General features: G+C 43.5%; 1 protein-coding gene across 5 annotated transcripts in view; it reads right to left on the bottom strand.

Annotated features, from left to right (window-relative positions):
* Positions 1-9060: 9060 nt before the first annotated feature.
* SH3TC2 (SH3 domain and tetratricopeptide repeats 2) overlaps positions 9061-26104 on the bottom strand; it is a 65654-nt gene continuing 48610 nt past the window's right edge. For 2 of the 5 annotated variants that reach the window (XM_027081657.1, XM_027081659.1), the window contains exons 13-17: positions 17268-17418; positions 15050-15172; positions 13661-13811; positions 11677-11888; positions 9061-10005 (exon numbers count right to left, since the gene is read on the bottom strand). In XM_027081657.1, the coding sequence (XP_026937458.1) occupies positions 9814-10005; positions 11677-11888; positions 13661-13811; positions 15050-15172; positions 17268-17418 (829 nt within the window). In that variant the 3' untranslated portion in view covers positions 9061-9813. Of the gene's footprint in view, positions 10006-11676; positions 11889-13660; positions 13812-15049; positions 15192-17267; positions 17419-26104 lie in introns of those variants that run through there. The other 3 variants (XM_027081658.1, XM_027081660.1, XR_003427749.1) reach the window with 2 other exon arrangements.

Genomic DNA, 26104 nt, shown 5'->3' with positions numbered 1-26104 from the left:
GTAATTAATTTTTTGACTCACCAGAATCACCATATTGATTTCAGCCTAACATTCCAGGCTGCTGAAACAAGTTTTAACCTTGTTTCTATTCATGATCACATTAGTGATGGTACATGTCCCAGTGATGTGTCAACTGATAGAGACGCACAGTATAATGTAATGGGTTCGCACACTAGTTCCAGCATCAGGGAGACATGACTTCAACTCTCACCTCGACCACTTACTAACTGTGGACTTAAGCAAGCCATTTCCATTTTCTAAACCTCAGTGGAGATAAAAACAATAGTATCTTCCTCAAAATGTTGTTGGATTACATGAGAGAGTTCTCAAAAAGGTTTTGCATAGGGGCTAGTTCATAACGTTCATTCAGAAATCTCAACCATTATTTTTGTTTTGATATGTACACATTTTCTGGTCTCAATAAAGTTGTCCCATCAAATGATATATATGAAAGAACAAAAGCCAGAGCCCTCCAGGTCAGTGCTTTTCAAACTGCAGATTAGTGAATCTAGAAATCAATTTAGCAGGTCATAAGCTGGATATTTTTTAATTAGAATAGAATGTTTTTAAAAATGAATAGAATAGATCAAAGTGCATTTCATGGCGTAAGCACAAAATGGTGTTTTGTCAAACAGATACTATAGGTATATTTGTGCATATGCATACTGAGATACAATGTAAAAGGTATTTCTTACTGTGTGTCATAGTAAAAACCAAACCAAACAAACAAACAAAAAATTTGAAAGGCATTGCTGTAGGCTGATCCAGAGCTCCTGAACACACTTTGGTAATGATATACTACTTAGGAGAGACATTACTGCCCCCTGCTGGAACTCTTGATTTCTCATGGAGAAGGAAGACCTCAGCCATCCACTCCCATACCCTGTCTGGAAGCTTACCTGGGGGGGAATGCACCCCTTGAGCTATCCTGATGCCCTGCGCAATGAGTCCAAGGCAGCACTAGAAGTGGCAGCCAGCGTTCTCACCTTTAAAATAATTCTGAAAGCACAGTGTCCTCCCCTCCCACCTGCCTCCACAGTCTCTCCCGAAAACAAAGCTGAGCAGCCCCGTGACTGAGTTATCCTTGGTCTCACCTCTGCCCTATCACACATCACAGCTGGGCAGAGCCTCCCCAGCCCCTAAGCAGCCACATGTCTCTGCTTCACTGAGCAGACTACACCCCTTGGAGGAAGGTGAACCGACTGCATGTTCTCAGAGCTGGGACAGCCAGCAGCCTCCATCCTCTAATGCCCCTGAGTTCTAAAATAACTGACTAGGGCTGGGGGACCAGAGGAGTACAGACTTGGAAAGATGTGCTGTCCCATCCAAGAGATAGGCCTCCACCAAGAGGTCTCACCAAGAGGTAAAGGTCCCAAGAGACCAGCAACCCTAACACACACCCCTGTCTTAAGATATGGAGCCCAGAAGCAGATACACTTACTAAGAATCTACTTAGTCCTGCTTCAGTATCAGAGCTACCATGAATTGAGGGCTCATACCTAGTCATCCATACTTGAGGTCTCAAGTAAAACTCGAAGCAGAGTTAAAATTGAGACTGAAGAGTATAGAGTAACTTGCTCAGTCACTCAGCCAACTTCAGACCCAGGTGCCCTTGAATGCAGGACAGCATTCCCAGCCACTGCTCTAAGTCTGGCTGCACTTCCGAATTTCAGGACTTACACCAAGAAAGAAACAAAATATGACTGAATTGCAACGTGGCAAATAAAACCTAGTACAGAAAAGAGTAAATCTTAACTTTAAAATAAATAAACTAATGGTTGGGTCATAGTAGGCATTTTTTAGAACATAAACCATTTTATTAATTTGCTTTAAAAATAGCCTCATTTGTCTTAAGTCTTGGATCAAGCTTCTTTCTTCCTTAGGTAAAGCCCTGCTCCCAAAGATAGATGTGCCTCAGCCATTTCCTCATCTATGAAATAAAGAAGGTAAACAAATCTATCAGGTCACCTAGTGTTTACACTATGTGCCAGGCATTGAGTGTGTTCAGTACTTTTACGTGTGCTGATACAATTCTTACAACACTGGGCTCAGAGAAGTTAATTAATTTGCTGAAGGTCACACAGCTAGTAAGAGACAGATTCTAACCCACGTATGCCTGACTCCCTTGCCCCCACTAGGAACTGTTACCTTGGTGAGTGCACGACTCATCCTCTTTAATTTTTCCTTCTTCCCTTCCCCTTGTCCACACATCCCAATGGGAGCAATTATCAAAAGGGAAGGAGGTCAAGATCATGAAAAACAAGGAAAGACTGAGAGACTATCACAGGTCAGAGATGACTAGGGAAACGCGACAGCTAAATGCAATGTAGTACCCTGGACCCTGGATCACAAAAAGGACTTGAGGGGAAAAACTGGTGAAATCCAAATAAAAGCTGGAGTGTGTTGTTGCAATATCCAGCTAATGGGTCTCCCACCTTCCCTCCTGCTGCTCTGTAATCTGTTCTCAGGCTGCTTCCAGATTCATCTTTCCAAAGCACAAATCTGAGCATGGCTCTCTCACCTGCTTAGAACTTTTCGTGGCTCACCCTCACACTCAGGATCTGTCTCCAGCTCCCCTCTCCGGAGTCTTCTCTCACTTCCCTTCCTTACCGCCCCGACTGTGCTCCAGCTTTGTTCAACTCATTGCTGTTCTCAGAAAACACCAGACCCTCTCCACCCTCTGGACCTTTCTTGACACATACCCTGTCTGTGAACCCCACCCAGGCTGCATGTAGAATTAAGTAGATATCTCTCTCTCTCAGGATTCAGTTTAGATGTCACTTCCTCCAGGGAGCCCTCCCTGATACTCTTGCTCCCATGCTTGGGTTAAATCCTCTCCCCTGAATTCTCATTGCACCTTGTAATTAGCTCCCATCACAGTGCTTCCCATCCTGGATCATATTCATATCTGCCCCTTCGCTCTTATACAACTGAGTCCCAGCTTCCCTGAAGTGGGAAGTGTGCAGCCAGACATGGCATTGAATAGCACTGACTCCCACTGTGAGGAGGTCAGTCGTTTGCACTGCTTGCTCTGTTTCCCTGATTGCTCAAGGAGAACTGTGTTAGTTTGTCTTCAACACTCCGTGCCAAATGTTAATCTCTTTATTTTCAAATAATGCCAGATCAAGCCTAGGCTGGGCACTTGCCATAAGCAACAGGATCTAGCTTGAATTTAGTGCATTGTTTGTTTTCACTATTTTTGTTTTTATTTATGTAATTCTTTTTTTAGAAAGCAATATGTTTTTCTTCTGCATAGACCAGTCATCCTTTATAAAATTGATTAAAGGAAGTAAATCAATTTAGAAAACAATTGGTAAGTGGTTTTTCATGGCACATATGGTGATAAATGCAAGTGTGCATATGCATGTGCACATACGTGCACACAAATGTGCACGTATGCACGCATGCATAAAACTGTGAGAATCGCCCAGAAGGAATCATTTGTGCAGCTAAGTCCTTGGACCCAGGGTACTGCTGTCTTTGCCACAACTACCTGTATGGCAGGGAGAAAATTACTTTTCTGTTTTTCAGTTTACTCACCTGTAAAAGAGAAGAGAAAAAAACTGGGCCATAAAAACATGATTTCATCTTCCAGATACAAGTCTCTCTTCCTGTTCATATGGCTTGGAAATAACCAGCTTGGAAATTTCTGAAAAGGAACCTACAGGAGGTCATACTTTTTATATTAGAGATCAGAGATCTGAAGTTTATAGAGGTTAAGTGACATGCCCAAGGGTCACATCATAATTTAATGTCAAATTCAAGACCAAGATCCAGGTCTTCCCACCCCGTGGTGAACTGTTTCTCCCTTCATTTCTGAAACCGTCCACCCCTATATACTTCTTTCCCCAGATAAACTTCTGTCAAAAGAGTTACATTCAGCTCAATATCAAAAAAACAAACAACCCAATCCAAAAATGGGCAGAAGACCTAAATAGACATTTCTCCAAAGAAGATATACAGATTGTCAACAAACACATGAAAGATTCTCAACATCGCTAATCATTAGAGAAATGCAAATCAAAACTACAATGAGGTATCACCTCACACTGGTCAGAATGTCCATCATCAAAAAATCTACAAACAATAAATGCTGGAGAGGGTGTGGAGAAAAGGGAACCCTCTTGCACTGTTGGTGGGAATGTAAATTGATACGGCCACTATGGAGAACAGTATGGAGGTTCCTTACAAAACTAAAAATAGAACTACCATTTGACCCAGCAATCCCACTACTGGGCATATACCCTGAGAAAACCATAATTCAAAAAGAGTCATGTACCACAATGTTCATTGCAGCTCTATTTACAATAGCCAGGACATGGAAGCAACCTAAGTGTCCATCAACAGATGAATGGATAAAGAAGATGTGGCACATATACACAATGGAATATTACTCAGCCATAAAAAGAAACGGAACTGAGTTATTTGTAGTGGGGTGGATAGACTTAGAGTCTGTCATACAGAGCGAAGTAAGTCAGAAAGAGAAAAACAAATACTGTATGCTAACACATATATATGGAATCTAAAAAAAAGAAAAGGTTCTGATGAACCTAGGGGCAGGACAGGAATAAAGACGCAGACATAGAGAACGGACTTGAGGACACGGGGAGGGGGAAGGGTAAGCTGGGACGAAGCGAGAGAGTAGCATTGACATATATACACTACCAAATGTAACATAGATAGCTAGTGGGAAGCAGCTGCATGGCACAGGGAGATCAGCTCAGTGCTTTGCAACCACCTTGAGGGGTGGGATAAGGAGGGTGGGGGGGAGATGCAAGAAAAAGGGGATATGGGGATATATGTATACGTATAGCTGATTCACTTTGTTATACAGCAGAAACTAACGCAACACTGTAAAGCAATTATACTCCAATAAAGATGTTAAAAAAAAAAGTTACATTTTACTTACAAAGCACAAGCAAACACACACACAATATAAAGACATCTTAAATAATGCAAAAGCAAATAAGAAAAGGATAAAAGCAATATTAGATTTCAAAGCATTAGCTCAGTTGAATAGGGAAGTAATGTAACTGAAAGCTGATAAAACATGTTACAGGTTTTCCACAATGTTGTAATTCCCTCCTTGTTCTTTATTTAGATTAGATGCAAGGAGCCAGAAGCCAGGCAGGCCACTAAGTTTTGGGGGAGGATTAGGATAAAAGAGGGTAACTGATTCATCTTTGGCTACAACCTATGAATAATAAAACCTGTTTAAATAGAAACCAGGCCCAAACACCACTTCACTCACTCTCTGCGGATCATGAAAAACAACATCAACATGATTCCAGGAGGAACAGTTCACCACATTTTTTTTTTTTTGCGGTACGCGGGCCTCTCACTGCTGTGGTCTCTCCCATTGCGGAGCACAGGCTCCGGATGCGCAGGCTCAGCGGCCATGGCTCACGGGCCCAGCCGCTTCGCGGCATGTGGGATCTTCCTGGACCGGGGCACGAACCCGTGTCCCCTGCATTGGCAGGCAGACTCTCAACCACTGCGCCACCAGGGAAGCCCTCACCACATTTTTAAAACAGAATTTTCAGACACTTTTAAGGAATATTTCAGCAGAGTAATTTGCATACAGGATGTAGTCATTTCAATGATACAACACAATGTTTTTCTCATTTTAAAAAATAGCCTTATCCTTGGCTTTGGAAATGTGCTGAACATTTTTATAACTGACCTGGTTAAGGGCAAATTTACCAGATTTACCAAAGTGCACAGAATCACAAAGAAATGGAAAGATATCCCACGCTCTTGGATTGGAAGAATTAATATTGTTAAAATGGCCATACTACCCAAAGCAACCTACAGATTTCATGAGATCCCTATCAGTTTACCCATGACATTTTTCACATAACTAGAACAAACGATCCTAAAATTTATATGGAACCATAAAGGACCCAGAATTGCCAAAGCAATCCTGAGGAAAAAGAACAAAAGCAGGAGACATCATCCTCCCAGACTTCAGGCAATACTAGAAAGCTACAGTAATCGAAATAGTGTGGTACTGGCACAAAAACAGACACGGATCAATGGAACAGAATAGACAGCCCAGAAATAAACCCACACACCTACAGTCAATTAATCTTTTACAAAGGAGGCAAAAATATACAATAGAAAAAAATACAGTCTCTTCAGTAAGTGGTGTTGGGAAAGTTGGACAGCTGCATGGAAATCAATGAAGTTAGAACACATCTTCACACCATACATAAAAATAAACTCAAAATGCCTTAAAGACTTAAATATAAGACATGACACCATAAAACTCCTAGAAGAAAACATAGGCAAAACATTCTCTGACATAAATCGTACCAATGTTTTCTCAGTCAGTCTCCCAAGGCAACAGAAATAAAAGCAAAAGTAAACAAAATGTGACCTAATCAAACTGACAAGCTTTTGTACAGCAAAGGCAATGAGAAAGAAAACAAAAAACAACCTACAGACTGGGAGAAAGTATTTTCAAATGATGTGACTGACAAGGGCTTAATTTCCAAAATATACAAATAGCTCATACAACTCAACAACAAAAAAACAGCCAACTCAGCCGAAAAATGGGCAGAAGACCTAAATAGACATTTTTCTAAAGAAGACATACAGGTGCCAAGAGGCACCTGAAAAGATGCTCATCATAGCTAATTATTAGAGAAATGCAAATCAAAACTACAATGAGGTACCACCTCATACCAGGCAGAATGGCCATCATTAAAAAGTCTACAAATAACAAATGCTAGAGAGGGTGTGGAGAAAAGGGAACCCTCCTACACCATTGGTGGGAATGTAAGTTGGTGTAGCTACCATGGAAAACAGTATGGAGGTTCCTTAAAAAACTAAAAATAGAGTTCCTGTATGATCCAGCAATCCCATTCTTGGGCATACATCGAAACAAAACTACAATTCAAAAAGATACCTGCACCCCTATGTTCATAGCAGCACTATTCACAATAGCCAAGACAGGGAAACAACTTAAATGTGCAGCAACAGATGAATGGATAAAGAAGATGTGGTATATATACACAATGGAATACTACTCAGCCATAAAAAGGAATGAAATAATGTCATTTGCAGCAACATGGATGGGCTCAGAGAAAGACAAATATATGATATCATCGCTTATATGTGGAATCTAAAATATGACACAAATGAACCTACCTAGAAAACAGAAACAGACTCAGAGACATAGAGAACAGACTTGTGGTTGCCAAGGCGGAGGGGTTCGGAGAGGGGTGTATTGAGAGTTTGGAGTTAGCAGAAGCAAACCACTATATACAGAATGGATAAACAACAAGGTACTACTGTGCAGCACAGGGAACTGTATTCAATATCCTGTGATAAACCATAATGGAAAAGAGTTTTTAAAAGAATATGTATGTGTAACTGAATCACTTTGCCGTACAGCAGAAATTAACACAACATTGTAAATCAACTATAATTCAATTTTAAAAACTACACAGAATCAGAAAAGTTTAACCAAATTTCCCAATGAAGTATAAAATGGGTAGATATAATGCCCTTCACCTAAATATATATACACGTATAGATATATGTGTGTGTAGGTATTTATGTGTATTTATGTATATATATACATGTATAGCTACATACATGTATATATACGTGTGTGTAGGTATTTATGTGTGTATATGTATTTATGTGTATATATATATATATATATATATATGTATACTTGTAAAAATTGAGAAGTATCTGGCCAAACAGAAACTCACGTGAGAAGAGACTTCAAATGATAAGCTCAATGTGAGCCAACAGTAAGATGTAGCTGATGGGGAGAAGAAAAATCTTAATGTAATGTTAAAATAAAACATTAAATCTCATTAAGTATGGTAATGACCCTCTTTGCTCTCCACCCACCAGCCAATACCAGTTATAGGAACCACACTATCAGAGGGACAGAAATTGGCATCTGGCCAGAGGAGAGTAATAGGTCAGTCGCAAAAAGAGAGAGGGTCTGTAACCTGAGACAAATGGGGAATGGTTCATGGCATGGGTCCCAGAGCCAAGCAAGCCTTCTGCAAGCACGAGATTCGTTAACCATTCTGGCATGCCTGTGCCCCATCGGTCTCCCAGGAGTGTTGTTGAAAGAACTCTGCATGGGAGGTTAGACTCATCTTCAACATCCCTCCCTTGGGGATTTTATGGTTTGTGGTGGGAGCAAAACCACATCTATCTTACGTGGTAGTGGACTAAGTCACTTCATTTCCTTTCTGGTGAAGAATACTCTAGAGTAGAGAGCATTTTAACAACCAACCAAGCTCCTAAGAGAAAATAAGATGTACCAATATGTACACAGCATTGGTGACTAGAAGGTGCACTATTGACTCAGCTCACCACCCCCATCCCACACCACCACACCACCAATCATCTGGTTGCTCCAAGGAGCTAGAAAGTAAAGGCAGAGGGTCTTAACAGTAAATCTAAGCTGTTGGGGGTCAGATGGCGATCCCTATAGCTAGCTCTTACATGTGTCCACATTTCCGAGCAAGAGTGAACCACCAGCATCAGGGTCATTCGAGATGCTCGTTAATAATGCATGTTCCTGGGGTGTCTCCCAGGTCTACTGAATCAGAATTATTGGGGTAAGAACCAGAAAGTTCATTTTCTGCAAGTTCCCCGGGTGATTCCTTTTCACATTCTCTGAGAACCATGGTTCCAGAGGAGTGCTTCTTGTGCTTCAGTGTGCAATAGAATCACCTGGAAAACAGGGTAAAGCCAGGGATCCTTGGCCCCAGAGACTGTGCTTCAGAGGTCTTAGGTGGAGCCTGAAATTCGCATTTCAAACAATCTCAGAGGTGACGCTTATGTTGCTGGCCCAGCCAGTCAGTGGACCATACTTGGAGCTCACTGCCTTAGCAAATTCCTGATTCCGTCATCAAGGGACTCATATACTGTGGTAGGCAGCTTCTCCCCACCTCCTGGCATCCACACCCTTGGTAATTCCCTCGCTATCTGTGTGGGCCAGACCTAGTGACTCATAGATAATTAATAAAATATGCAAAAATAACTAGTTTTCATCTTCCCTCTTATTAAGGAGACAAATGTGTCAATAAATGTAAATGAGCAATATTTAATAATATACACTATTTACATGTAATTTACGTCATAACTTCCTTAGTGCTCAATTTTTAGCCTTTGACGCTTGGGAGCCTTCTCCTGGGTTTATGGGAGGTTATAAGGGAGCAGAGCCTCAGGGCAGGATGGAGATGGTGCCTCCACATCAGACCTCACCTCCTGTGCATTCCACCTGGCCATCCTCAGGCTGTGTCTTTTGAGCTGATAGCATGGTGAATTCCCTCCTGCCAGTCCCCGTGACAGGAGGAGTGGCACCCCCTCTCGTTGAATAGAGAAAAAAAACAAGTGACTAGTTTCTCTGCTGGCAAGGGGAGGGGTCTTTCCCTGAGAAAAGTCAGTGAAGGGAACAAAGTCCAATGGGCTGGTCTTCTCTCCAGTGCAATGCCTGATTTCTTCCCTGAGGGAAGGAGACAGCTTTTCTAGGGGCAGGGGTCTCATTTTCTCTAGAACTGTGTGTCTAGAAAGTGCATTTCAGGGTCTGTATGTGTGGAAGGGCCACAGCCTACTGGAAAGGTTCTAGACACAAAGCCAGGACCCCTAATCCCTGCTTCACCGTCCATGCCTTGTGTGACCTGGAATGAGCCCTCTCCCTCTGGACTATGCTCTTCCCATTCTGAGATGAGAGGCTGGGCCAGGTGATGACTTGAACCCTGCCCCCAGATTAACAGCCTAGAGCAGAGAGGTAGCTTCTGACCATGCAACTGGTCAGAGATGGGACAGCTGTCCTCAGAGGGCCAGGCCCCCACCACTCAGCCACCGCGCCCTCTCTGAGGAGCGCCCAGAGGGGCTGCTATGCCAGAGGGGGCTCTGGCAGATGTGGTCCAGCCTGGTCCTAATGATGTCCTGCAGCTCCTCGTCACCCAGCAGGACTGCTGCAGCCAGGGCCAGCCGGAAGTATTCAGTGGCATCGTGGGCATCCTAACCCCCAGCATGGGGGCAGAGAAGAGATAGCATTAGCAGACATTTCCAGGAAAGGCTAAGAGGCAGTGCAGGAAAAACTAAGAACACTGGCTTTTGTCTGCCTGACATCCTTTCCCACCCTCTTCTCCTGGCTCCTTGGGGGAATTCCTCCCACCAACTCCACTGCAGTTCTGTGACAGTGCTAACCCTGGCGGCCCTCCTCCTCAGGCACAGGAATGGCACCTTACCCAAGCTCAGACAATCATGAAGCAGCATCACCCTGGGCACAGAGCTTCAGGTATGTGAAAATGACTCAAGCTGACCTGTCCCAAGTTACTCTCTGGGACCTTTTAAGTGTGATCTAACAGAGAAAATGGTTGCTCACCCTTTTAGATGGGTGCTTGAGCCTGTCAGTAACTAGAGGAGAAGAGGCCAAGAAACAGAGAGAAGCAGAAACATTCAGAGCCAAGAGATACAGAGAGAGGTGGGGAAATCCATGATGACATTTGAGTACCAGCATCCAGAACTACCTGAAATTAAACTTATACCTGAACTTCCTCGTTCCTTGAGCCAATAAAATCTCCTGCTTTGCTTAAGCTACTTTGAGTTGAGCTCTTTCCCTTGAAATCCCTAGAGCCCTCGGTTGATGCAATCAGATCACACATACATTGTCCCACTTCCTGGGAGCTGTGGGACAAAGGCAAGCTCACTGTGGGGGAGTCCTTCACTACCCCATCGTCCCTCCCTAATGGTTGGGATGCAGAACAGGTGGTTCCTCCGGTGAGACTCAAAAAGGGATGACTGGTTCCCATTAACCCTCATCAGTCAATAATAAATTTAGGCCAGAAACACTCTGGCAAATAAGAAAAAGACGACAGAGCTGCCCTAAGGGTCCCCTGGGGGCCAAACACAGGAGTGACTCAGAAGCCACTGTATGAAGAGATTAAGCATTGTGCTGGAGCAGACAGAGACCTCTGGTAAGGGCAGCTAGTGCCCAGGGACAAGGTTCAAGGGCCAGAATTGTAACTGAGAATTACAGACCACACACACAGTTCTAGAAGTGGCTGGAAAAATAAGAAGTTCTGGATTCAACTCCAGCAGAGCAAACAGGAGAGTCAGGGCTATGGTCTTCTTAGGACCTAGGCTTACTTACATTCTAAGACCCTGCATGTTATTATCTCAAACATGTTAACACGTACCTAGATTTCTCCTAAAATAGTTTATACAACTTTATAAGAAGTGAGTTGCAATTGACTAATTAATCTATAACATTTTTAGACATACAGTTAAGAATTAATTTTGATTTTAAGTTTGGAGCTTATAGTTCTTTTGTTTGGGGGTCTCATGCATTGTTTTGGGTCTTATATATTTTCATAGGTCCTAGAGGAGCTCACAGGCACTAGACCAATGTTCCCATAGTGCCTGACAGATGAAGTGGGCCCAGAAGTCACAGCAGGGCAAGGAAAGAGAAGAACTAGGGCCTGTCTCCTCAGCAGCGATGGGAGCCTCTTTGAGGTCTCCAAGGGGGCTAAGTGAAAAGAGTCATTGCGTTCCCAGAGGAGCCACTCCCCACCCTATGAGACAACACTCCCCATCTTACCCCTCTCAACTTTACCCTGAAGGCTCAGGGTGAGGAAAGAATATAGTTGGACAGTAACTCTCAGATGACCTTGGAAGCCTGGCTCTTACCTTCAGCTGGTAGAAGGTGAGTTGGCCCAGGCGATAATACACCTTGGCATAGTATAAGCCCTCCTTGGGGCTCTGCAACCAGGGTGGACAGAGCGACAGAGTCTTCAGGTAGCAGTCCTCAGCCATCTCGTACATGTGCAGGGAATAGTACACAGTCGCCAGACGGTGGAAGGCCACCAGCTCCTGCCTCTGATCTCCTAGAAATTGGAAGACTGAGAGAGATATCCTGAAGCCAACACTTTGCATCATTAGTTCACTCATTCACTCTGTACAGTTCTTTGAAGATCTACTAGGTATCAGGGACGGAGCTTGGGACATAGCAAACAAAGCAGAAGTCCTGCCCACATGAGGCTTACTGTCTCACAGGACACACACATTCCTTAAATAATCCCACAAAGGTAAGATGACACCTGTGATAAGTGCTACAAAAGAAAACACAGGGATCTGTGAGAGTGACTAAGTGGAGTATCTGTTCTGGACAAGGTTTTCTGGGACAATTCCTGAGGAACATTTTCTCATTGTGGATGTCACTGTAACTCAGAATTCTGGGAAATAATTATTTCCAAATCTCTGTGATGGGAATGGTGACAAGACTAGCTCGATGGAGTAGCTAAGAATTTCTGACAATGAATAACTTCATATAACAAATGTTTTCTCCACATGAAAGTCTCTCTCTTCAGAGTTCTTCTCTGGGGCTGTCATCAGCAGCCCCTAGTCACCCTCTACCCTTCACCAGCTTTCAGTCTCAAATAAGCTACAGAGCCCCATTCACTTTTAACTCATGCTTTAGAATCTTGGTGTCTAAGGGATCTTTGACTTGTTCTGGTTTTGGGTGGATTTTTTGTTTCAATAACTAACTCTTTTAACACAAAGTAGCATTTAAAGAGAACAAATGCTTCCAATTGTGTTTTTGGAGTATTTGCAAGGTGGCTATTTGATGCAATCTAAAAACATCGCTTTTAGGCTTCAAAGAGCCAAAAGCCAAAGCTAAAAGAGAAAATCCAACTCTCTGATATGGAAAAGTCCAGTCACAGGGAATCACGTGAAATGGTGGATATAGCCTCCTTTCAGCTTCTGTCCAAGGAAGGACAAAGAATGCTCCAGAGGGAGCTGCCTGGGCCCCCAAGGTCTTCCTGAGATTAGCAGACAGTTGCACAAATAAGGTTTTCTGCAGTAAAGGGAGAGGTAGGAAAAGAGAGAGAGCCCTGAAGTGCAATTAAATACAATGAAGTCCAGTACCATCCACATCTCATGCCCTTGAGAAAGCCCAGAGGTCCCTTCTAGAATTATCACAGAAGACTCCATTTGCCTTTACATCTAATCAATCCTCCTCTAATAAAACCTGCTTTTCCTCAAGCACCAACATTCAAGATGAGTTTATCTTTTTTCATTCTGCCTCTTTTTTTTCTGTTTTAATGACTTACATTGTTTCTCATTAGCTTTTGTTGTAAATGCAAGTATTTCAGCTACTGAGGGAGTTAGGTTAACAGGAATCTGACCTTCATTTACATTTCAATTCCATAAGAAAATGTGTACTTGACTAATAATTAACTAATTAAAAAGTTAAGGCACAGTGCTTTTGTAATGGGGCATTGCCTGTGCATAGGATAAAATACCATTTACCGTGGACTCAGAATAATACCAATAATACCAACTATAATATAATAATTAGTGTGCACAGGTAACACTTATCAAGGACTTATTATGTACCAAGCACTGTGCTATGGGTTTTACCTGTATTATCATCGGTCTTCATAACAACTGCATGCTGTGGGTGCCATTTTTAATCCTCATTTGCCAATGACAAACTTGAGGTTTATAGATGTTAAGTAGCTTGCTTAACTGGGGGCTCCCTGACACTTCGACCTGGAATTTGAACCCACGGAGTCTGACTCCAGAGCCTATGCGCTTACAACTTTGTTGTCCCTCCTTAGGGAGTGTTACCCCCTCCCATTCAATACCCTGGACAATTAGGACCACCAACCTGCGACTGTGCTGAGTCTGGCCGCCAAGGTGGCAAATTCCAAAGCCTTCTCATAGCCTTCCAGGCTGATCTGCAGCTCTGTCAGCTTGTTGAAAATCCGGAGCTCGGTTTTCACTGCCTTCATCCTCCTTGCTAAGGGAACAGCCCCAGCCTGAGAACAGAGGCACAAGGAACCTTAGTCTAGCTGAGAATCATTGGCACATACCATACTCTAGGAGGCGGTACTGCATCCTACTGCCAAGGGTTGAGGGATGGCAATGACTAAACCCAAGGGGGAGATGGCACCTTCCATGCATGGCTTTTCTCAACTCGGTCTCCTGGTCCTTGCTCTTGGTTGCTCTGCCCGGACCTCAGAGGTGGAAGAACTAGAGGTCATCAGGCTCCATGAAACTGACAGCAGGAAAGGGATGATGACTTTCCTCAAGGTCACATGAGAAGTTACTCACCCGCCAGCTACACGTTCCCTTAGCGCCCACAGTGCTAATCTACAAAGTACATACGTGGAGTATGTGCATAGTGTCTGAGAGTCCCCAGTAAATAGTCATTTCTATTATTTTTATTATGATAGAACTTTGGGCAGGTCACTTCATCTCTCTGAGCCTTAGTTTTCTCATCTCTAAAATGCATATGACCAAGAGCACCTCAATAGTCAGGGACATGTTTCTTGTTCACCCCTAGCTCAGTGCCTGGCACATACTGGGTCTTGATGAATGTTTGATGACTGAATAAACAATTGAACAAGCGAATGAATAAGTATCTGAATAAGTGAAATATTAAGATCAAATAAGATAATGAGTTTTCCCAAACTTCAGTCAGTGACGAACAATTATGATTCTTCACATATCTGCTTAACATCTGGACATTTATTTAATCAGTATTATTTCTTAAATCAACTGTCTTCTATTTCTTGCCTCATTCTTTGCAATAATATCTGTGATAGCATAGGTTTGATGAACTGGTATTATACATCTTTAATTTTTTAAATATATTCTAATGCATACTTAATGAAAACATAGTAAAGCAAGTGCTCACCCATGGACCAATCATCTCCCACCATACCATGTACATAGGGACATTCTGGTCAACATAAAAGTGTGCTACCAACTGTAAAGTACTATGCACCCAAAAGTTGTAATTATTATGGTATATTCTGTCAGGAAAGATACTTTATTTATCAAGCCTGAGAATGACAGAGTTTATCAGCTCCTTCTTTGAGAGCCTGCTAGACTGAAGACAGGGAGAGCCTGTGGGCATTGGATGAGGAAGGGAAGACAAAGAAATACCAGCAAGACAGGGGAAGGGGACGCCAGGCGAAGTCCAAGTGGCCCTGCCCATGTTTGTGCCAGAACCTAGCTAGGGATACTGCTGACTGTGCAGCCCACAACTTACTCGGTAATACTCCACCGCACGATGCCTGTGGCGGGTCCCATTGAAGAACACATCACCTGCTTCCTCGTAGAGCCTGAGAGCCAGGGAGGGCTCCTCTGACTTCAGGGCTTTCTGGATGGCTGCCTGAGTGGGACAGAGACTGCTGTCAGAGGCAGAGAGAAGGACTTTCCAAATGTCCACAGGACTGGCAAGAATGAGATCCTGACCATCTAGCTTAACCCTCTGCTAAAGTTCCCTGAACCCTAAATTGTCTTTACACTCATAAGGCTAGTAAGATTCACTAGTCCAGCATTTCCCCACCATGCTATGAGAGATTACTTTGGTGGCCCTAGAAATGGTTTTCAGCAGCACACAAACATCTTGTAATAGTTAAGTATTTATTTTAATGTGTTTCAGAAAAAAAGATTAATCATATTCAAAACCTCTGCTTTTAGATAGCATTGTTTAGTGTAAAAAGCTAAGTTGATTTGAAGTTGAGCCAAAGAAAAATAAGTAAATAATGGTACAGAGGTACCTGGATATGGCAAAACTATAAACTTGATGTATAAATGACTAAAATTTGGAAAGAGTGATCTCATCCAACACCTACAGTTCCTAGATGGAGAAACTGAGGCTGAGAATAAGGAGCTTTCAAGTTTACATCAATAGTTAGTGGCAAACAAATGCTAGTATCTTTCAGCCCATTACCCTTCTCCTGGCCCCTATGACCCCTTTATCTTGAACAAGCTACTTCACATTTGCACCTAAACAAAATGTGATGAGAAAGTAGAAAATGTACCACAACATCTGCAGCACAGCCACAGGACCTCAAATATCCTTAGGTAGAAATTATTCACCTCAGTGGGAATAACTGCAGAACATCAAGTCAGGTGGCAGTCTAGGGTTGTGGGTGCCTGGGACCAGCTCTGGACAGTGAATTACTGGGGCAAGATCCCTCAGTTATTTTTATTGCATATGCTGCTACACAAAGATAGAAGCAGTGAGATGGAATCCTAGAGTCAGGAGTTCTGCCACCAAGCAATGAACAACCCCAATAGCTCCCTCTGGGCATTTGTCTCCCGGAGACAGAAAGGCAAGACTGAATTGTCTGCTCTCTGATAATTCTTCCAGCTCTAAAATCCCAAGGCAGAATAGAGTCTGCAAGTAAAAGCTTTAAGTCACACTGCTGGTGTGCAGTTTTAACCACTTACGAGTTGTATCACTTTAGGCAAATTACTCAGCCTCATTGAGTGTCATCTGTAAAATGGGAATTTCAGTAGAGACTCCTGCTGCATTTGTAATGAGGATTAAACTATATCAAGCACGTGAAGCGTTTAGCAAAGTCCCCCATGCATAGTAAGGCTTCAATCAATGCTAATAAGCAACCCCATTATTAAGTCTCGGTGGAAGTGAATTTGTGTGATTGTAAGTAATAGAGTAAGGGCGAGTAAAAGGGGAGAAAATGAGAAATGGGAAGGAAAAAAAGATAACAGGCATATTTTTGATGGAGCAAATCTTATATACCATTGTGTCAGTATTGTACAGATAATGATGATGATGAAATACCATTTATTAAGCATTTACTAGGTCCCAAGCACTTAGTTAATGTTTATATGCATACGTTTACTATGCAAATGTTATACCTAATCTTTATTAGAGACAGGTCCAGCCATGAAGAAACTGAGGCCCAGAGAGCTCACGTAGCAAGCCCAAAGTCACACGGTTCATAATCAATGGCCCTGTGATTTGATTCCACACCTTTTTTTTTTTTTTTTCACACCTATCTTTTTTAAAGCCCAGGTACTTAATCACTATACTATGTTATATCTCAGATATTAAAGATATGCAAACCAAAAAATCATAAAAGAACAATAATGTTAATACCACATACATGTCAACCTTCCCTCAAACTGCAGCAAAACCCTGAAGTCAAGGTGTATGTCAAGTTTTGGAAAAATGGATAAAACTGATATGACAGATGAACGAGTCTCCCCCACCATGTTCTTTGCGAGCTCCCACGTGCATAGGGGACTCAGGGACTGGCCCTTTGCTGCTTGTATTCAGCCTGCCAGACCACCTTGGTTTCCATCTTGGGTTCAGGGAGCAGCCCAGAGTTGACCATCCCTCCAAGGGCTTGACGAGGACATCACCTCTCCCTAGTTCTAGCTGATCACTTTGGAGGGTACAGCTGCCTCCCCGCATGGCCCAGGTCAGCAGATAAGCTCTGCAGGAGGCCTACCTGCAGGTACAGCTCCACCAGCTCGTCTTCCTGCATGAGGTAGTGGAGTCGCCCAGCCCCAAGCCAGGCCTCAGCAGCCTTGTCTCTCTCCCCCAGGTCAACGAAGATACGCAGGCTCTCCTTGATGCAGGTGAGGGACCTCCTAAGGGACCTGGGGGTGGACATGGACTCATAAGGTATGAGGGTTCAAAGCGGCCCAGACTCACTCTGCACAGGAGGAAACTGAAGCTCTGGCAGGGGAACAACATTGTTTCAGAACACACAGAGAGATTGAGGGGCAGGGGAACAACATTATTTCAGAACACACAGAGAGATGGAGGACTGATCTGAATCTTGGATCTGCCTAAACCAGCTGTGAGAACTTGAGAAAGTACAGAATCTCTCTGTGACTTGGTTTTCCCATCTGTAAGATGGGGATAAACTGTACCTGCCTCAGAGGATGGTTGTGAGGATTAAATGAGATAGAGTGCTTAGAACAGTGCCTACCATAGAGTAAGCACTTGATGAATGTTTAAATGTTAGTTATCATTTTTATTATTACTGGCCCATGGTCCACCCAACTTTTGACTACTCTATAACATTTTTTCATAAGACCCTAACACAGTGGATGCCAAATGCATATTTATTGAATAAATCACAAAAGAATGACCACAGTGGTAACTTTATTATTTTTTTTAAATTTTACTTTATTTTTGGCCGCGCTGGGCCTTCATTGCTGCGCGCGGGCTTTCTCTGGTTGTGGCGAGCTGGGACTACTCTTCGTTGCGGTGCACGGGCTTCTCATTGCGGTGGCTTCTCTTGTTGCAGAGTATGGGCTCTAGGCACGCAAGCTTCAGTAGTTGCAGCACACAGTCTTCAGTAGTTGCAGCACGCGGGCTCAGTAGTTGCGGCACGCAGGCCCTAGAGCATGCGGGCTTCAGTAGTTGCAGTGCGTGGGCCCTAGGGAGCACAGGCTTCAGTAGTTGTGGCTCACGGGTTCTAGAGCACAGGCTCAGTAGGTGTGGCACACGGGCTTAGCTGCTCCGCGGCATGTGGGATCTTCCTGGACCAGGGATCGAACCCGTGTCCCCACCATTGGCAGGCGGATTCCTAACCACTGTGCCAGCAGGGAAGTCCCATAGTGGTTAACTTTAAATCATCAAAAAGATTTTGATGTTTGTATAAGAAGAAAAATCAAAGAAGGGTGAAAGTTTTGGTGCTTAACAGAGTACTCTTTAATTATCTGGAAATTGTTTATGTAGAAAACTCTTGCTCCATGTCAGGAATTAATGAAGAAATGAGGCATAGGTAATGCAGTGTTGAACAGGTTCAGAATTCCAGAACAAGAATCAGCCCTGGGCATCACCTAGATAGTAGTTCTCAACTCCAGCAGTAATCAGAATCATCTGGAAACTCTTTAAACATGGATACACAGGCGAAGTCACCCCAATGTGTTGACATGTCATGCTAGCCTGGGACACTCTAGCTCAGGCACCAGCATTTTGTCAAAGCTCCTTATTAGTTACTATTGTGACTCTATTGTGCAGCTTGGGTTGAGACTCTCTTCTTTTTCTACAGAGAAAACAGGCCTGGAGATGGGAGGTGACTTGCACAAGGTTGCACACCACACTGGGGGACAATCAAAGGCCAGAACTCTGCTCTCCTGAGTCCCAGTCCAGGACTCGTCCCACAATACCCATATTCCTCACACTGTGATTCATGGCCCACCTGCACCAGCATTACCTGTGGAGCTTATTAAAAACACAGACTCCCAGAGCTCCCTCAGACTGACTGAATCAGAATCATCATGGTAACCAGCCAGGAATCTGAATTTCTTAGACACACCCAGGTTATGCTCCTGTGCATTGAAGTTTGAGAACCACTGCACCAAACCATGCAAATCCTTCTAGAAACACTGACCGTCACCCCCCAAGTCTGTAAACAGTTAGGAGGTCCTCATCAAACATGGCTACCATCTCATGATGGGCAACCCAGCCCCCAGGCCCCCTTGTGCACAGTGATGGAAACAAGCATTGCTTGTGACTAATGAGGCCCTGATTCATCTTGGCAATGAGGCAGCTATTAGCCTTCTGTAGAAAGTGCCAGGCATTTGGCCCTTGTAAGTCCTGAGAAGAAAGAACTCTAGTTTTCCCTATTGCCCTGCTCTTGACATGATATTTATTGACATCAACGATGGGCACTGGCCACCCTCTGTCAAGAATCAGAATGTCAGACTTGCGGCTCAGACTGTGCTGTGAGCTGAGAAGCTGCACACTGTGCTGAGGTGGTCACCAACCTCCTTGGCCTGATAACCACAGGCCTCCTTTACTATAGGAAGCCCTGTTCTTCTCTCACCCACTCCGTATCCACCAAATGCCCAGCAGGGCTAACAGGTTCTGCAGGCCTGGCCTCTACTGCTCTCCCTACTCCCACTGGAAGAGTTAATGAAGAGAGGAGCCATACATCTCATCCTGATCCTATTTCCTGCTCTGTTTTTGTTTATTACCATTTGCTGTCCTGGGAGACCCCTGGGCTATGGTTGTTTTCTCCAGACCCTCAGGGAGCAAGATTTGGGTTATCACAGAGAAGCCAACTCACAGAGCAGGCATTACGATCTTAGAATTTTTCTCTCTGAGCTCACTATGACTGTGGAAGAGAAGAGGTCAGTATTCCTCTCCAGGAAACACCCCATGGGGGAAGGCAGGACTTACAGAGACCCAGATGCTCACACTGCACTATCAAGACTCTATGTGCGGGCTTCCCTGGTGGCGCAGTGGTTAGGAATCCGCCTGCCAATGCAGGTTCGTGCCCTGGTCCGGGAAGGTCCCACATGCCATGGAGCAACTAAGCCTGTGCGCCACAACTACTGAGCCTGTGCTCTAGAGCCTGCCAGCCACAACTACTGAGCCCACGTGCTACAACTACGGAAGCCCATGTGCCTAGAGCCCGTGCTCCGCAACAAGAGATGCCACTGCAATGAGAAGCCTGCGCAACGCAACGAAGAGTAGCCCCTGCTCGCCACAACTAGAGAAAGCCCACGCGCAGCAACAAAGACCCAATGTAGCCAAAAATAATAAAATAAATGTATAAAAAAAAAAGACTCTACGTGCATGGGTTTTCCAAAGACCACTGCCTCCACTAAGTCTTATACCTGATCCATGACTCCAATAAAAGACAAATGCCTTATGGTCTAGAATTGGGAAGTGGTCTCCAGCTTCCTTGGTTGTTTCCTATCACCATTCACCACCCCGTGTGTTTGTATCTGTCACTGTATCACCCACCAGATAAGCCACTAGCTTGGCCTGGAATGTCCCAGCGCCCCAATTCCTCCAGCCACCACCTGCAGGCTCTAGGTGTGGGCTCAGCTCCCAAATCAAAGAAGTGAGGAGCATGGCTGGTGGAACAGCACGAATTCAGTCTTGATCTGAAGTCTCATGCATTCCCGGCTAGCTATGCCTGGGCCCTGGCATGGTATCTCCTCTCCTCTCAAACCCTCAGGTTTCTCTTTTTCTCATTTTTCCTGCCCCCAAAGTTCAATCTCTGTGGCTGAGTCCTTGTTTCTTCCTTCCTGTGTGGACATGAGCCATGAGCCTGTGGTGAGGTGACCTCAATACACCTGCATTCCCAGACTTCCTCTTACCAACCCCTGCTGCGGTTTTCCAGATCCCTGCCCTGCCTGGATGAATGTTTGACCTCTGGCCAGAGCCCAGCCTCCACTAACTGGTCTTATCCTGTTTCCATAATGAGAACTGCCACTCACAAGGGGCTGACCCTGGGCCAGGTGCTGCGATACAAACTTTCAGTACACATTCTCTCATTTACTCCTCACAGAAACCCCAAGCCATGAGAGTTCTTAGCCCATTTCGTACATAAAGAAACCCAGTGCGTTTTTAAAAACGTGTCCACGTTCGCACTGCTCATTTCTAAAGTTTTATGTTGAGCTCTCTGCTGTTTTGTCTTGTAATAACAGCAATGACAGCAAATGTTACTTAACATTTATTGAGCACTTAGCATGTGCTAGGGGCTTTACATGCCTAATTTCATTTAATCATCACAACACCACTAAGAGAGCAGTACTATCATCATATCTATTTACAAATGGGAAAAATAAGGCTTTGAAGGGTAAGTAACACAGACCAGGTAATAAACCCTGAGATCTAAATCCCAGGATCTAATAACCCTGAGAATGGACTCCAGAGCCCCCTAAAAACCCTCAAGCAGTGCTCAATTTCTGGCTCAGAAATCAGCTTGTGGGAAGGTTTTGCTTATTTTACCACTTTAACAACTTCAAAATTTTGAAGGACATAGGCTACCTCACACCCTGAACAAAGCGCCCCCATTGGCAAAAATTGGGTGGTGCGGTACATCCTAGCCTTGTGATCAAACGAGAACGTGTCAGCAAAAGCAATTCTTTCCTTGTTTATGATTCTAAAAATGTTAAGGATTAGTCATATTAACTATGCTGAAAACCAAACACTGAAGCATTTTTTTTTTTCAGTTCCACAGAAGTAAGATGCACAGGATAAGAATAAGAGCCAGGAATAAGGACTTATAGGCTACTATTGTATTCACATGCAAAGAATCATTATTTTGCAAAGACTTGTTGCATGCAAGGCATTTCTTTCTAAAAAATAATACGCACACCCTTTGTGGCACTTAGCACCATTTATGTGATACCTCTGGCGATTATGTATATAATATCTACTTCCTGAACTAGATGATAAGCATTGTGAGCTCAGGGACTATATCTCATTTGTCCAGTTTTTAGCACAGTGCCTGGGCCATAGTAGATGTTCAGCAAGTATCTGTTGAATCTATCCAATAGAGCCACAAAGTTCTCATGGACCCCACCTGGTTCAGCTCTAGAACTGAGTCTATAGACATTCTAGAGTACAGTCTGTATTGTGTCACCTGGGGACAGAAGACAAGACCCCCTAAAGACCTTTCTCATTGAGAGATTGAAAAACTTCATCAAACTAAATTCTGTAGTCATCACCCTGAAGGCAGAGAAAGCAAGACTCAGAAGGTACTGAACAAAGGGACAGCAAAGTGTCCCAAGACAAAATCCTGAAGGCTGAGTCAAAGTTTTCACCATCTACTTGCCCTCCCTTACTATCCACCATCACTAAACCCTAGAGAAAACCTTTCAAATAGGAATATAAATAAGTAAAAAAGCAGTAATGGGTGGTAAAAACCACCTTAAATTAAGGATTCAGGGATCTGCGCTAATACCGGTGAGGCAGGTAGTATAAGCAGTCTGGACTCTCCATAGCAGGCGGAGGTCAGAGCAGAAGACAAATGAGGCCATTCTCATCCATACAATTCTGAGAGGTTTCACCATACCGTCACCTACACCTACTGCTTATTGAGGGTGAAAATGATTGGCTGAGCAGGCAGAATACATACAGAGTAGTTAAGGACAAGCACTCTAGGCCAAGGGTTGGCAAACTATGGCCCATGAGCCAAATCCAGCCTTCCACCTGCTTTTGTAAACAAAGTCTTATGGGAACACAGCCACATTCATTTATATATTATCTATGGCTGTTTTCACACTACAACTGCAGAACAGAGTAGTTGTGAGAGAGACCACATGGACAGACAGCCTAAAACATTTACTATCTGAGTTTTTATTAGTGTGCTGACTCTTGTTCTAGACACAGATTGGGTATCAAGCTCTGCTGTGTGGCTTCATGCAAGTTACTTGACCTCTTTTTTTTTTTTTTTTTTACATCTTTATTGGAGTATAATTGCTTTACAATGGTGTGTTAGTTTCTGCTTTATAACAAAGTGAATCAGTATACACATACATATGTTCCCATATCTCTTCCCTCTTGCGTCTCCCTCCCTCCCACCCTCCCTATCCCACCCCTCTAGGTGGTCACAAAGCACCGAGCTGATCTCCCTGTGCTATGCGGCTGCTTCCCACTAGCTATCTATTTTACGTTTGGTAGTGTACATATGTCCATGCCTCTCTCTCGCTTTGTCACAGCTTACCCTTCCCCCTCCCCATATCCTCAAGTCCATTCTCTAGTAGGTCTGTGTCTTTACTCCTGTCTTACCCCTAGGTTCTTCATGACATTTTTTTTTCTTAAATTCCATATATATGTGTTAGCATATGGTATTTGTCTTTCTCTTTCTGACTTACTCTAGGTCCATCCACCTCATTACAAATAGCTCAGTTTCGTTTCTTTTTATGGCTGAGTAATATTCCATTGTATATATGTGTCACATCTTCTTTATCCATTCATCCGATGATGGACACTTAGGTTGCTTCCATGTCCTGGCTATTGTAAATAGAGCTGCAATGAACATTGTGGTACATGACTCTTTTTGAATTATGGTTTTCTCAGGGTATATGCCCAGTAGTGAGATTGCTGGGTCGTATGGTAGTTCTATTTGTGGTTTTTTAAGGAATCTCCATACTGTTCTCCATAGGGGCTGTACCAATTCACATTCCCACCAGCAGTGCAGGAGTGTTCCCTTTTCTCGACACCCTCTCCAGCATTTACTGTTTCTAGATTTTTTGATGATGGCCATTCTGACTGGTGTGAGATGATATCTCATTGTAGTTTTGATTTGCATTTCTCTAATGATTAATGATATTGAGCATTCTTTCATGTGTTTGTTGGCAGTCTGTATATCTTCTTTGCAGATATGTCTAGTTCTCAATTTCTACGACTCTTTCTCCCTCATATGGTCATCCTGAGATTGCACACTGCTTGGTAATCAGTGCATGCTCACTGAATGCCTTCTGTTACTATTATGACCATCATTTTCAATAGGGATGCTGACTGTGCCAGTCCAGAGGCCCACTGCAACCCCCTGCCTCCATCCAACCTCCACATCCCCTCCTGGGGGATAGGCTGTAGTCCTCTCTCTCCTTTAGTACCTATACCCAGAGAAACATCAAACTCAGTCTGTGAAACCTATGGAATATCTTTCAAATGTATCCTCACCTTTCCATTGCTATGGCTATTCCCTTGGCCCAAAATGGTATTCTCTTACCCTTCCCCACTTTTCAAAATCTTTCTATCCCTCCAGGGCATCTTTAAATGCTATCACCTTTATGAAGTTTTCCCTGACAGATGTGCCAACCGGCAGCTGGAAGTGTTCTTTCCTCTCCCTCCAAACCTGCCCCTGCAGATGCCTGTCATCTCGCCCATGAATGCTTCCTGCCTTTGCCTGCTATGGCTTTGAGCTTTGTGAGAATGGAAATCCCATGGGGGTAGTTTAGTTGAAAAAATATGTCCATTACATCAAAACCCACTTAATAAATTTCTCCTAGAAATCAGTGCCAGGAACAAATCTGCTCCAACAGATACATTTGTTTATATTCTTTTATCAGACAGTGGGAGCCTCCTATGGTTTTTCCCCTTTTACCTCAGCTACCAGGAAGCTTAGAGCAAAATTACAGTAACCACCTCCAGGTGCGTGGAAACACCTGTTAATCTATATCTGTTAGCTGGTCTTTGTTCTTTTCTTTTTTTTCACGAAGGCTTTGTAGGAGTAGGTGATTTATACATGCTAAATAAATATAGCATTAATAGCAGTTCTCCTTGATGAACTGAGCATCCTGAAAAGGGATAACCACCTTATGTTTGCAGAGGCTTCCTCTGACACCTAAGGTACTTCCCATCTTCCTCTTAGTATTGCTCATATTAGTGGGAAAGGAGGAAAAGTGGATGTTTATTTCCTCCCAATTATACAAATACGAATCTCAGATATTAGAATTATAGAATACTAGGATTAAGAAATCCTAATCTGGATCAACTTCCAGAATGATGAACTAAGAATCTCCGAAAATCAGTCCCCCACAAGAGCAATGAGAACCTGGGCAAAAATTGTCACAACCAACTTTTGAGAACTCTGGAAATTAACAAAAGGCTTGCAACTATTCAAGGAGTGGTTACTCAAGAACAACAGATGAATCTCCTTAAGAATAGTGACTTTTTGGACTTCCCCGGTGGCACAGTGGTTAAGAATCCGCCTGCCAATGCAGGGGACGCGAGTTCAATCCCTGGTCCGGGAAGATCCCACATGCCACGGAGCAACTAAGCCCGTGCGCCACAACTGCTGAGCCTGCACGCCAGAGCCCATGAGCCACAACTACTGAGCCCGTGCGCCTAGAGCCCGTGCTCCGCAACAAGAGAAGCCACCACAGTGAGAAGCCCGTGCACCGCGATGAAGAGTAGCCCTCGCTCACCACAACTAGAGAAAGCCTAAGGGCAGCAATGAAGACCCAACACAGCCAAAATTAATTAATTAATTAATTAATTATTAAAAAAAAAAAAAAGAATAGTGACTTTTGTTGCTTTTTAAGTTGCTCTAGAGACATCTTCTCTCCCCCGCTCTGTGACAGGCTTAAAAACTAAAAGCCTCTCAACCATGGTAGCTGGGAAAACAAGCAGCCTAGCGCCACTGAAAAGAGTACAATGAGTGTGGAATTCCCCAGCATTCTATCCCCAGGGAATTGTCACGATATTTTTTACCTGCTTGGAAGTTCATTGAAAGCCTCCACTCACAGGGCTTGTTTTACATAAACTAACTCAGAGATGGCTCAGTATAAAACAATCTTTTCCCTGAGGTGTTTGTCCAAAAAGATCAGCAGCAATTGTTTAACATTGCTGCTGTCTGAGGTGGTGAAAACATTTGGAGCAAACAATACATTGACAAAAAATAAAAAACAAAAGGAAAAGCTGGGAAATGAAATGTCCATTGGAGGCTTTGAAAAGCTCCAACGTAATCCCAGGAATCTAAAAGACCACACAAGTATAAAACTGTGTGCATGCCAAGGAAACCCCTGAGGTTGTTATTAATTAAGATGTTAATTATAATCCCCAGGGTAACCACTAAGAAAA

This window comes from Aethalodelphis obliquidens, unplaced genomic scaffold (assembly GCF_003676395.1).
Source record: "Aethalodelphis obliquidens isolate GAN/ISIS:26980383/991018 unplaced genomic scaffold, ASM367639v1 scaffold45, whole genome shotgun sequence".
Taxonomy (NCBI): Eukaryota; Metazoa; Chordata; class Mammalia; order Artiodactyla; family Delphinidae; genus Aethalodelphis; species Aethalodelphis obliquidens.
Note: the sequence above shows the minus strand (reverse complement) of the source record. Positions and strands in the feature narration are given on the sequence as shown.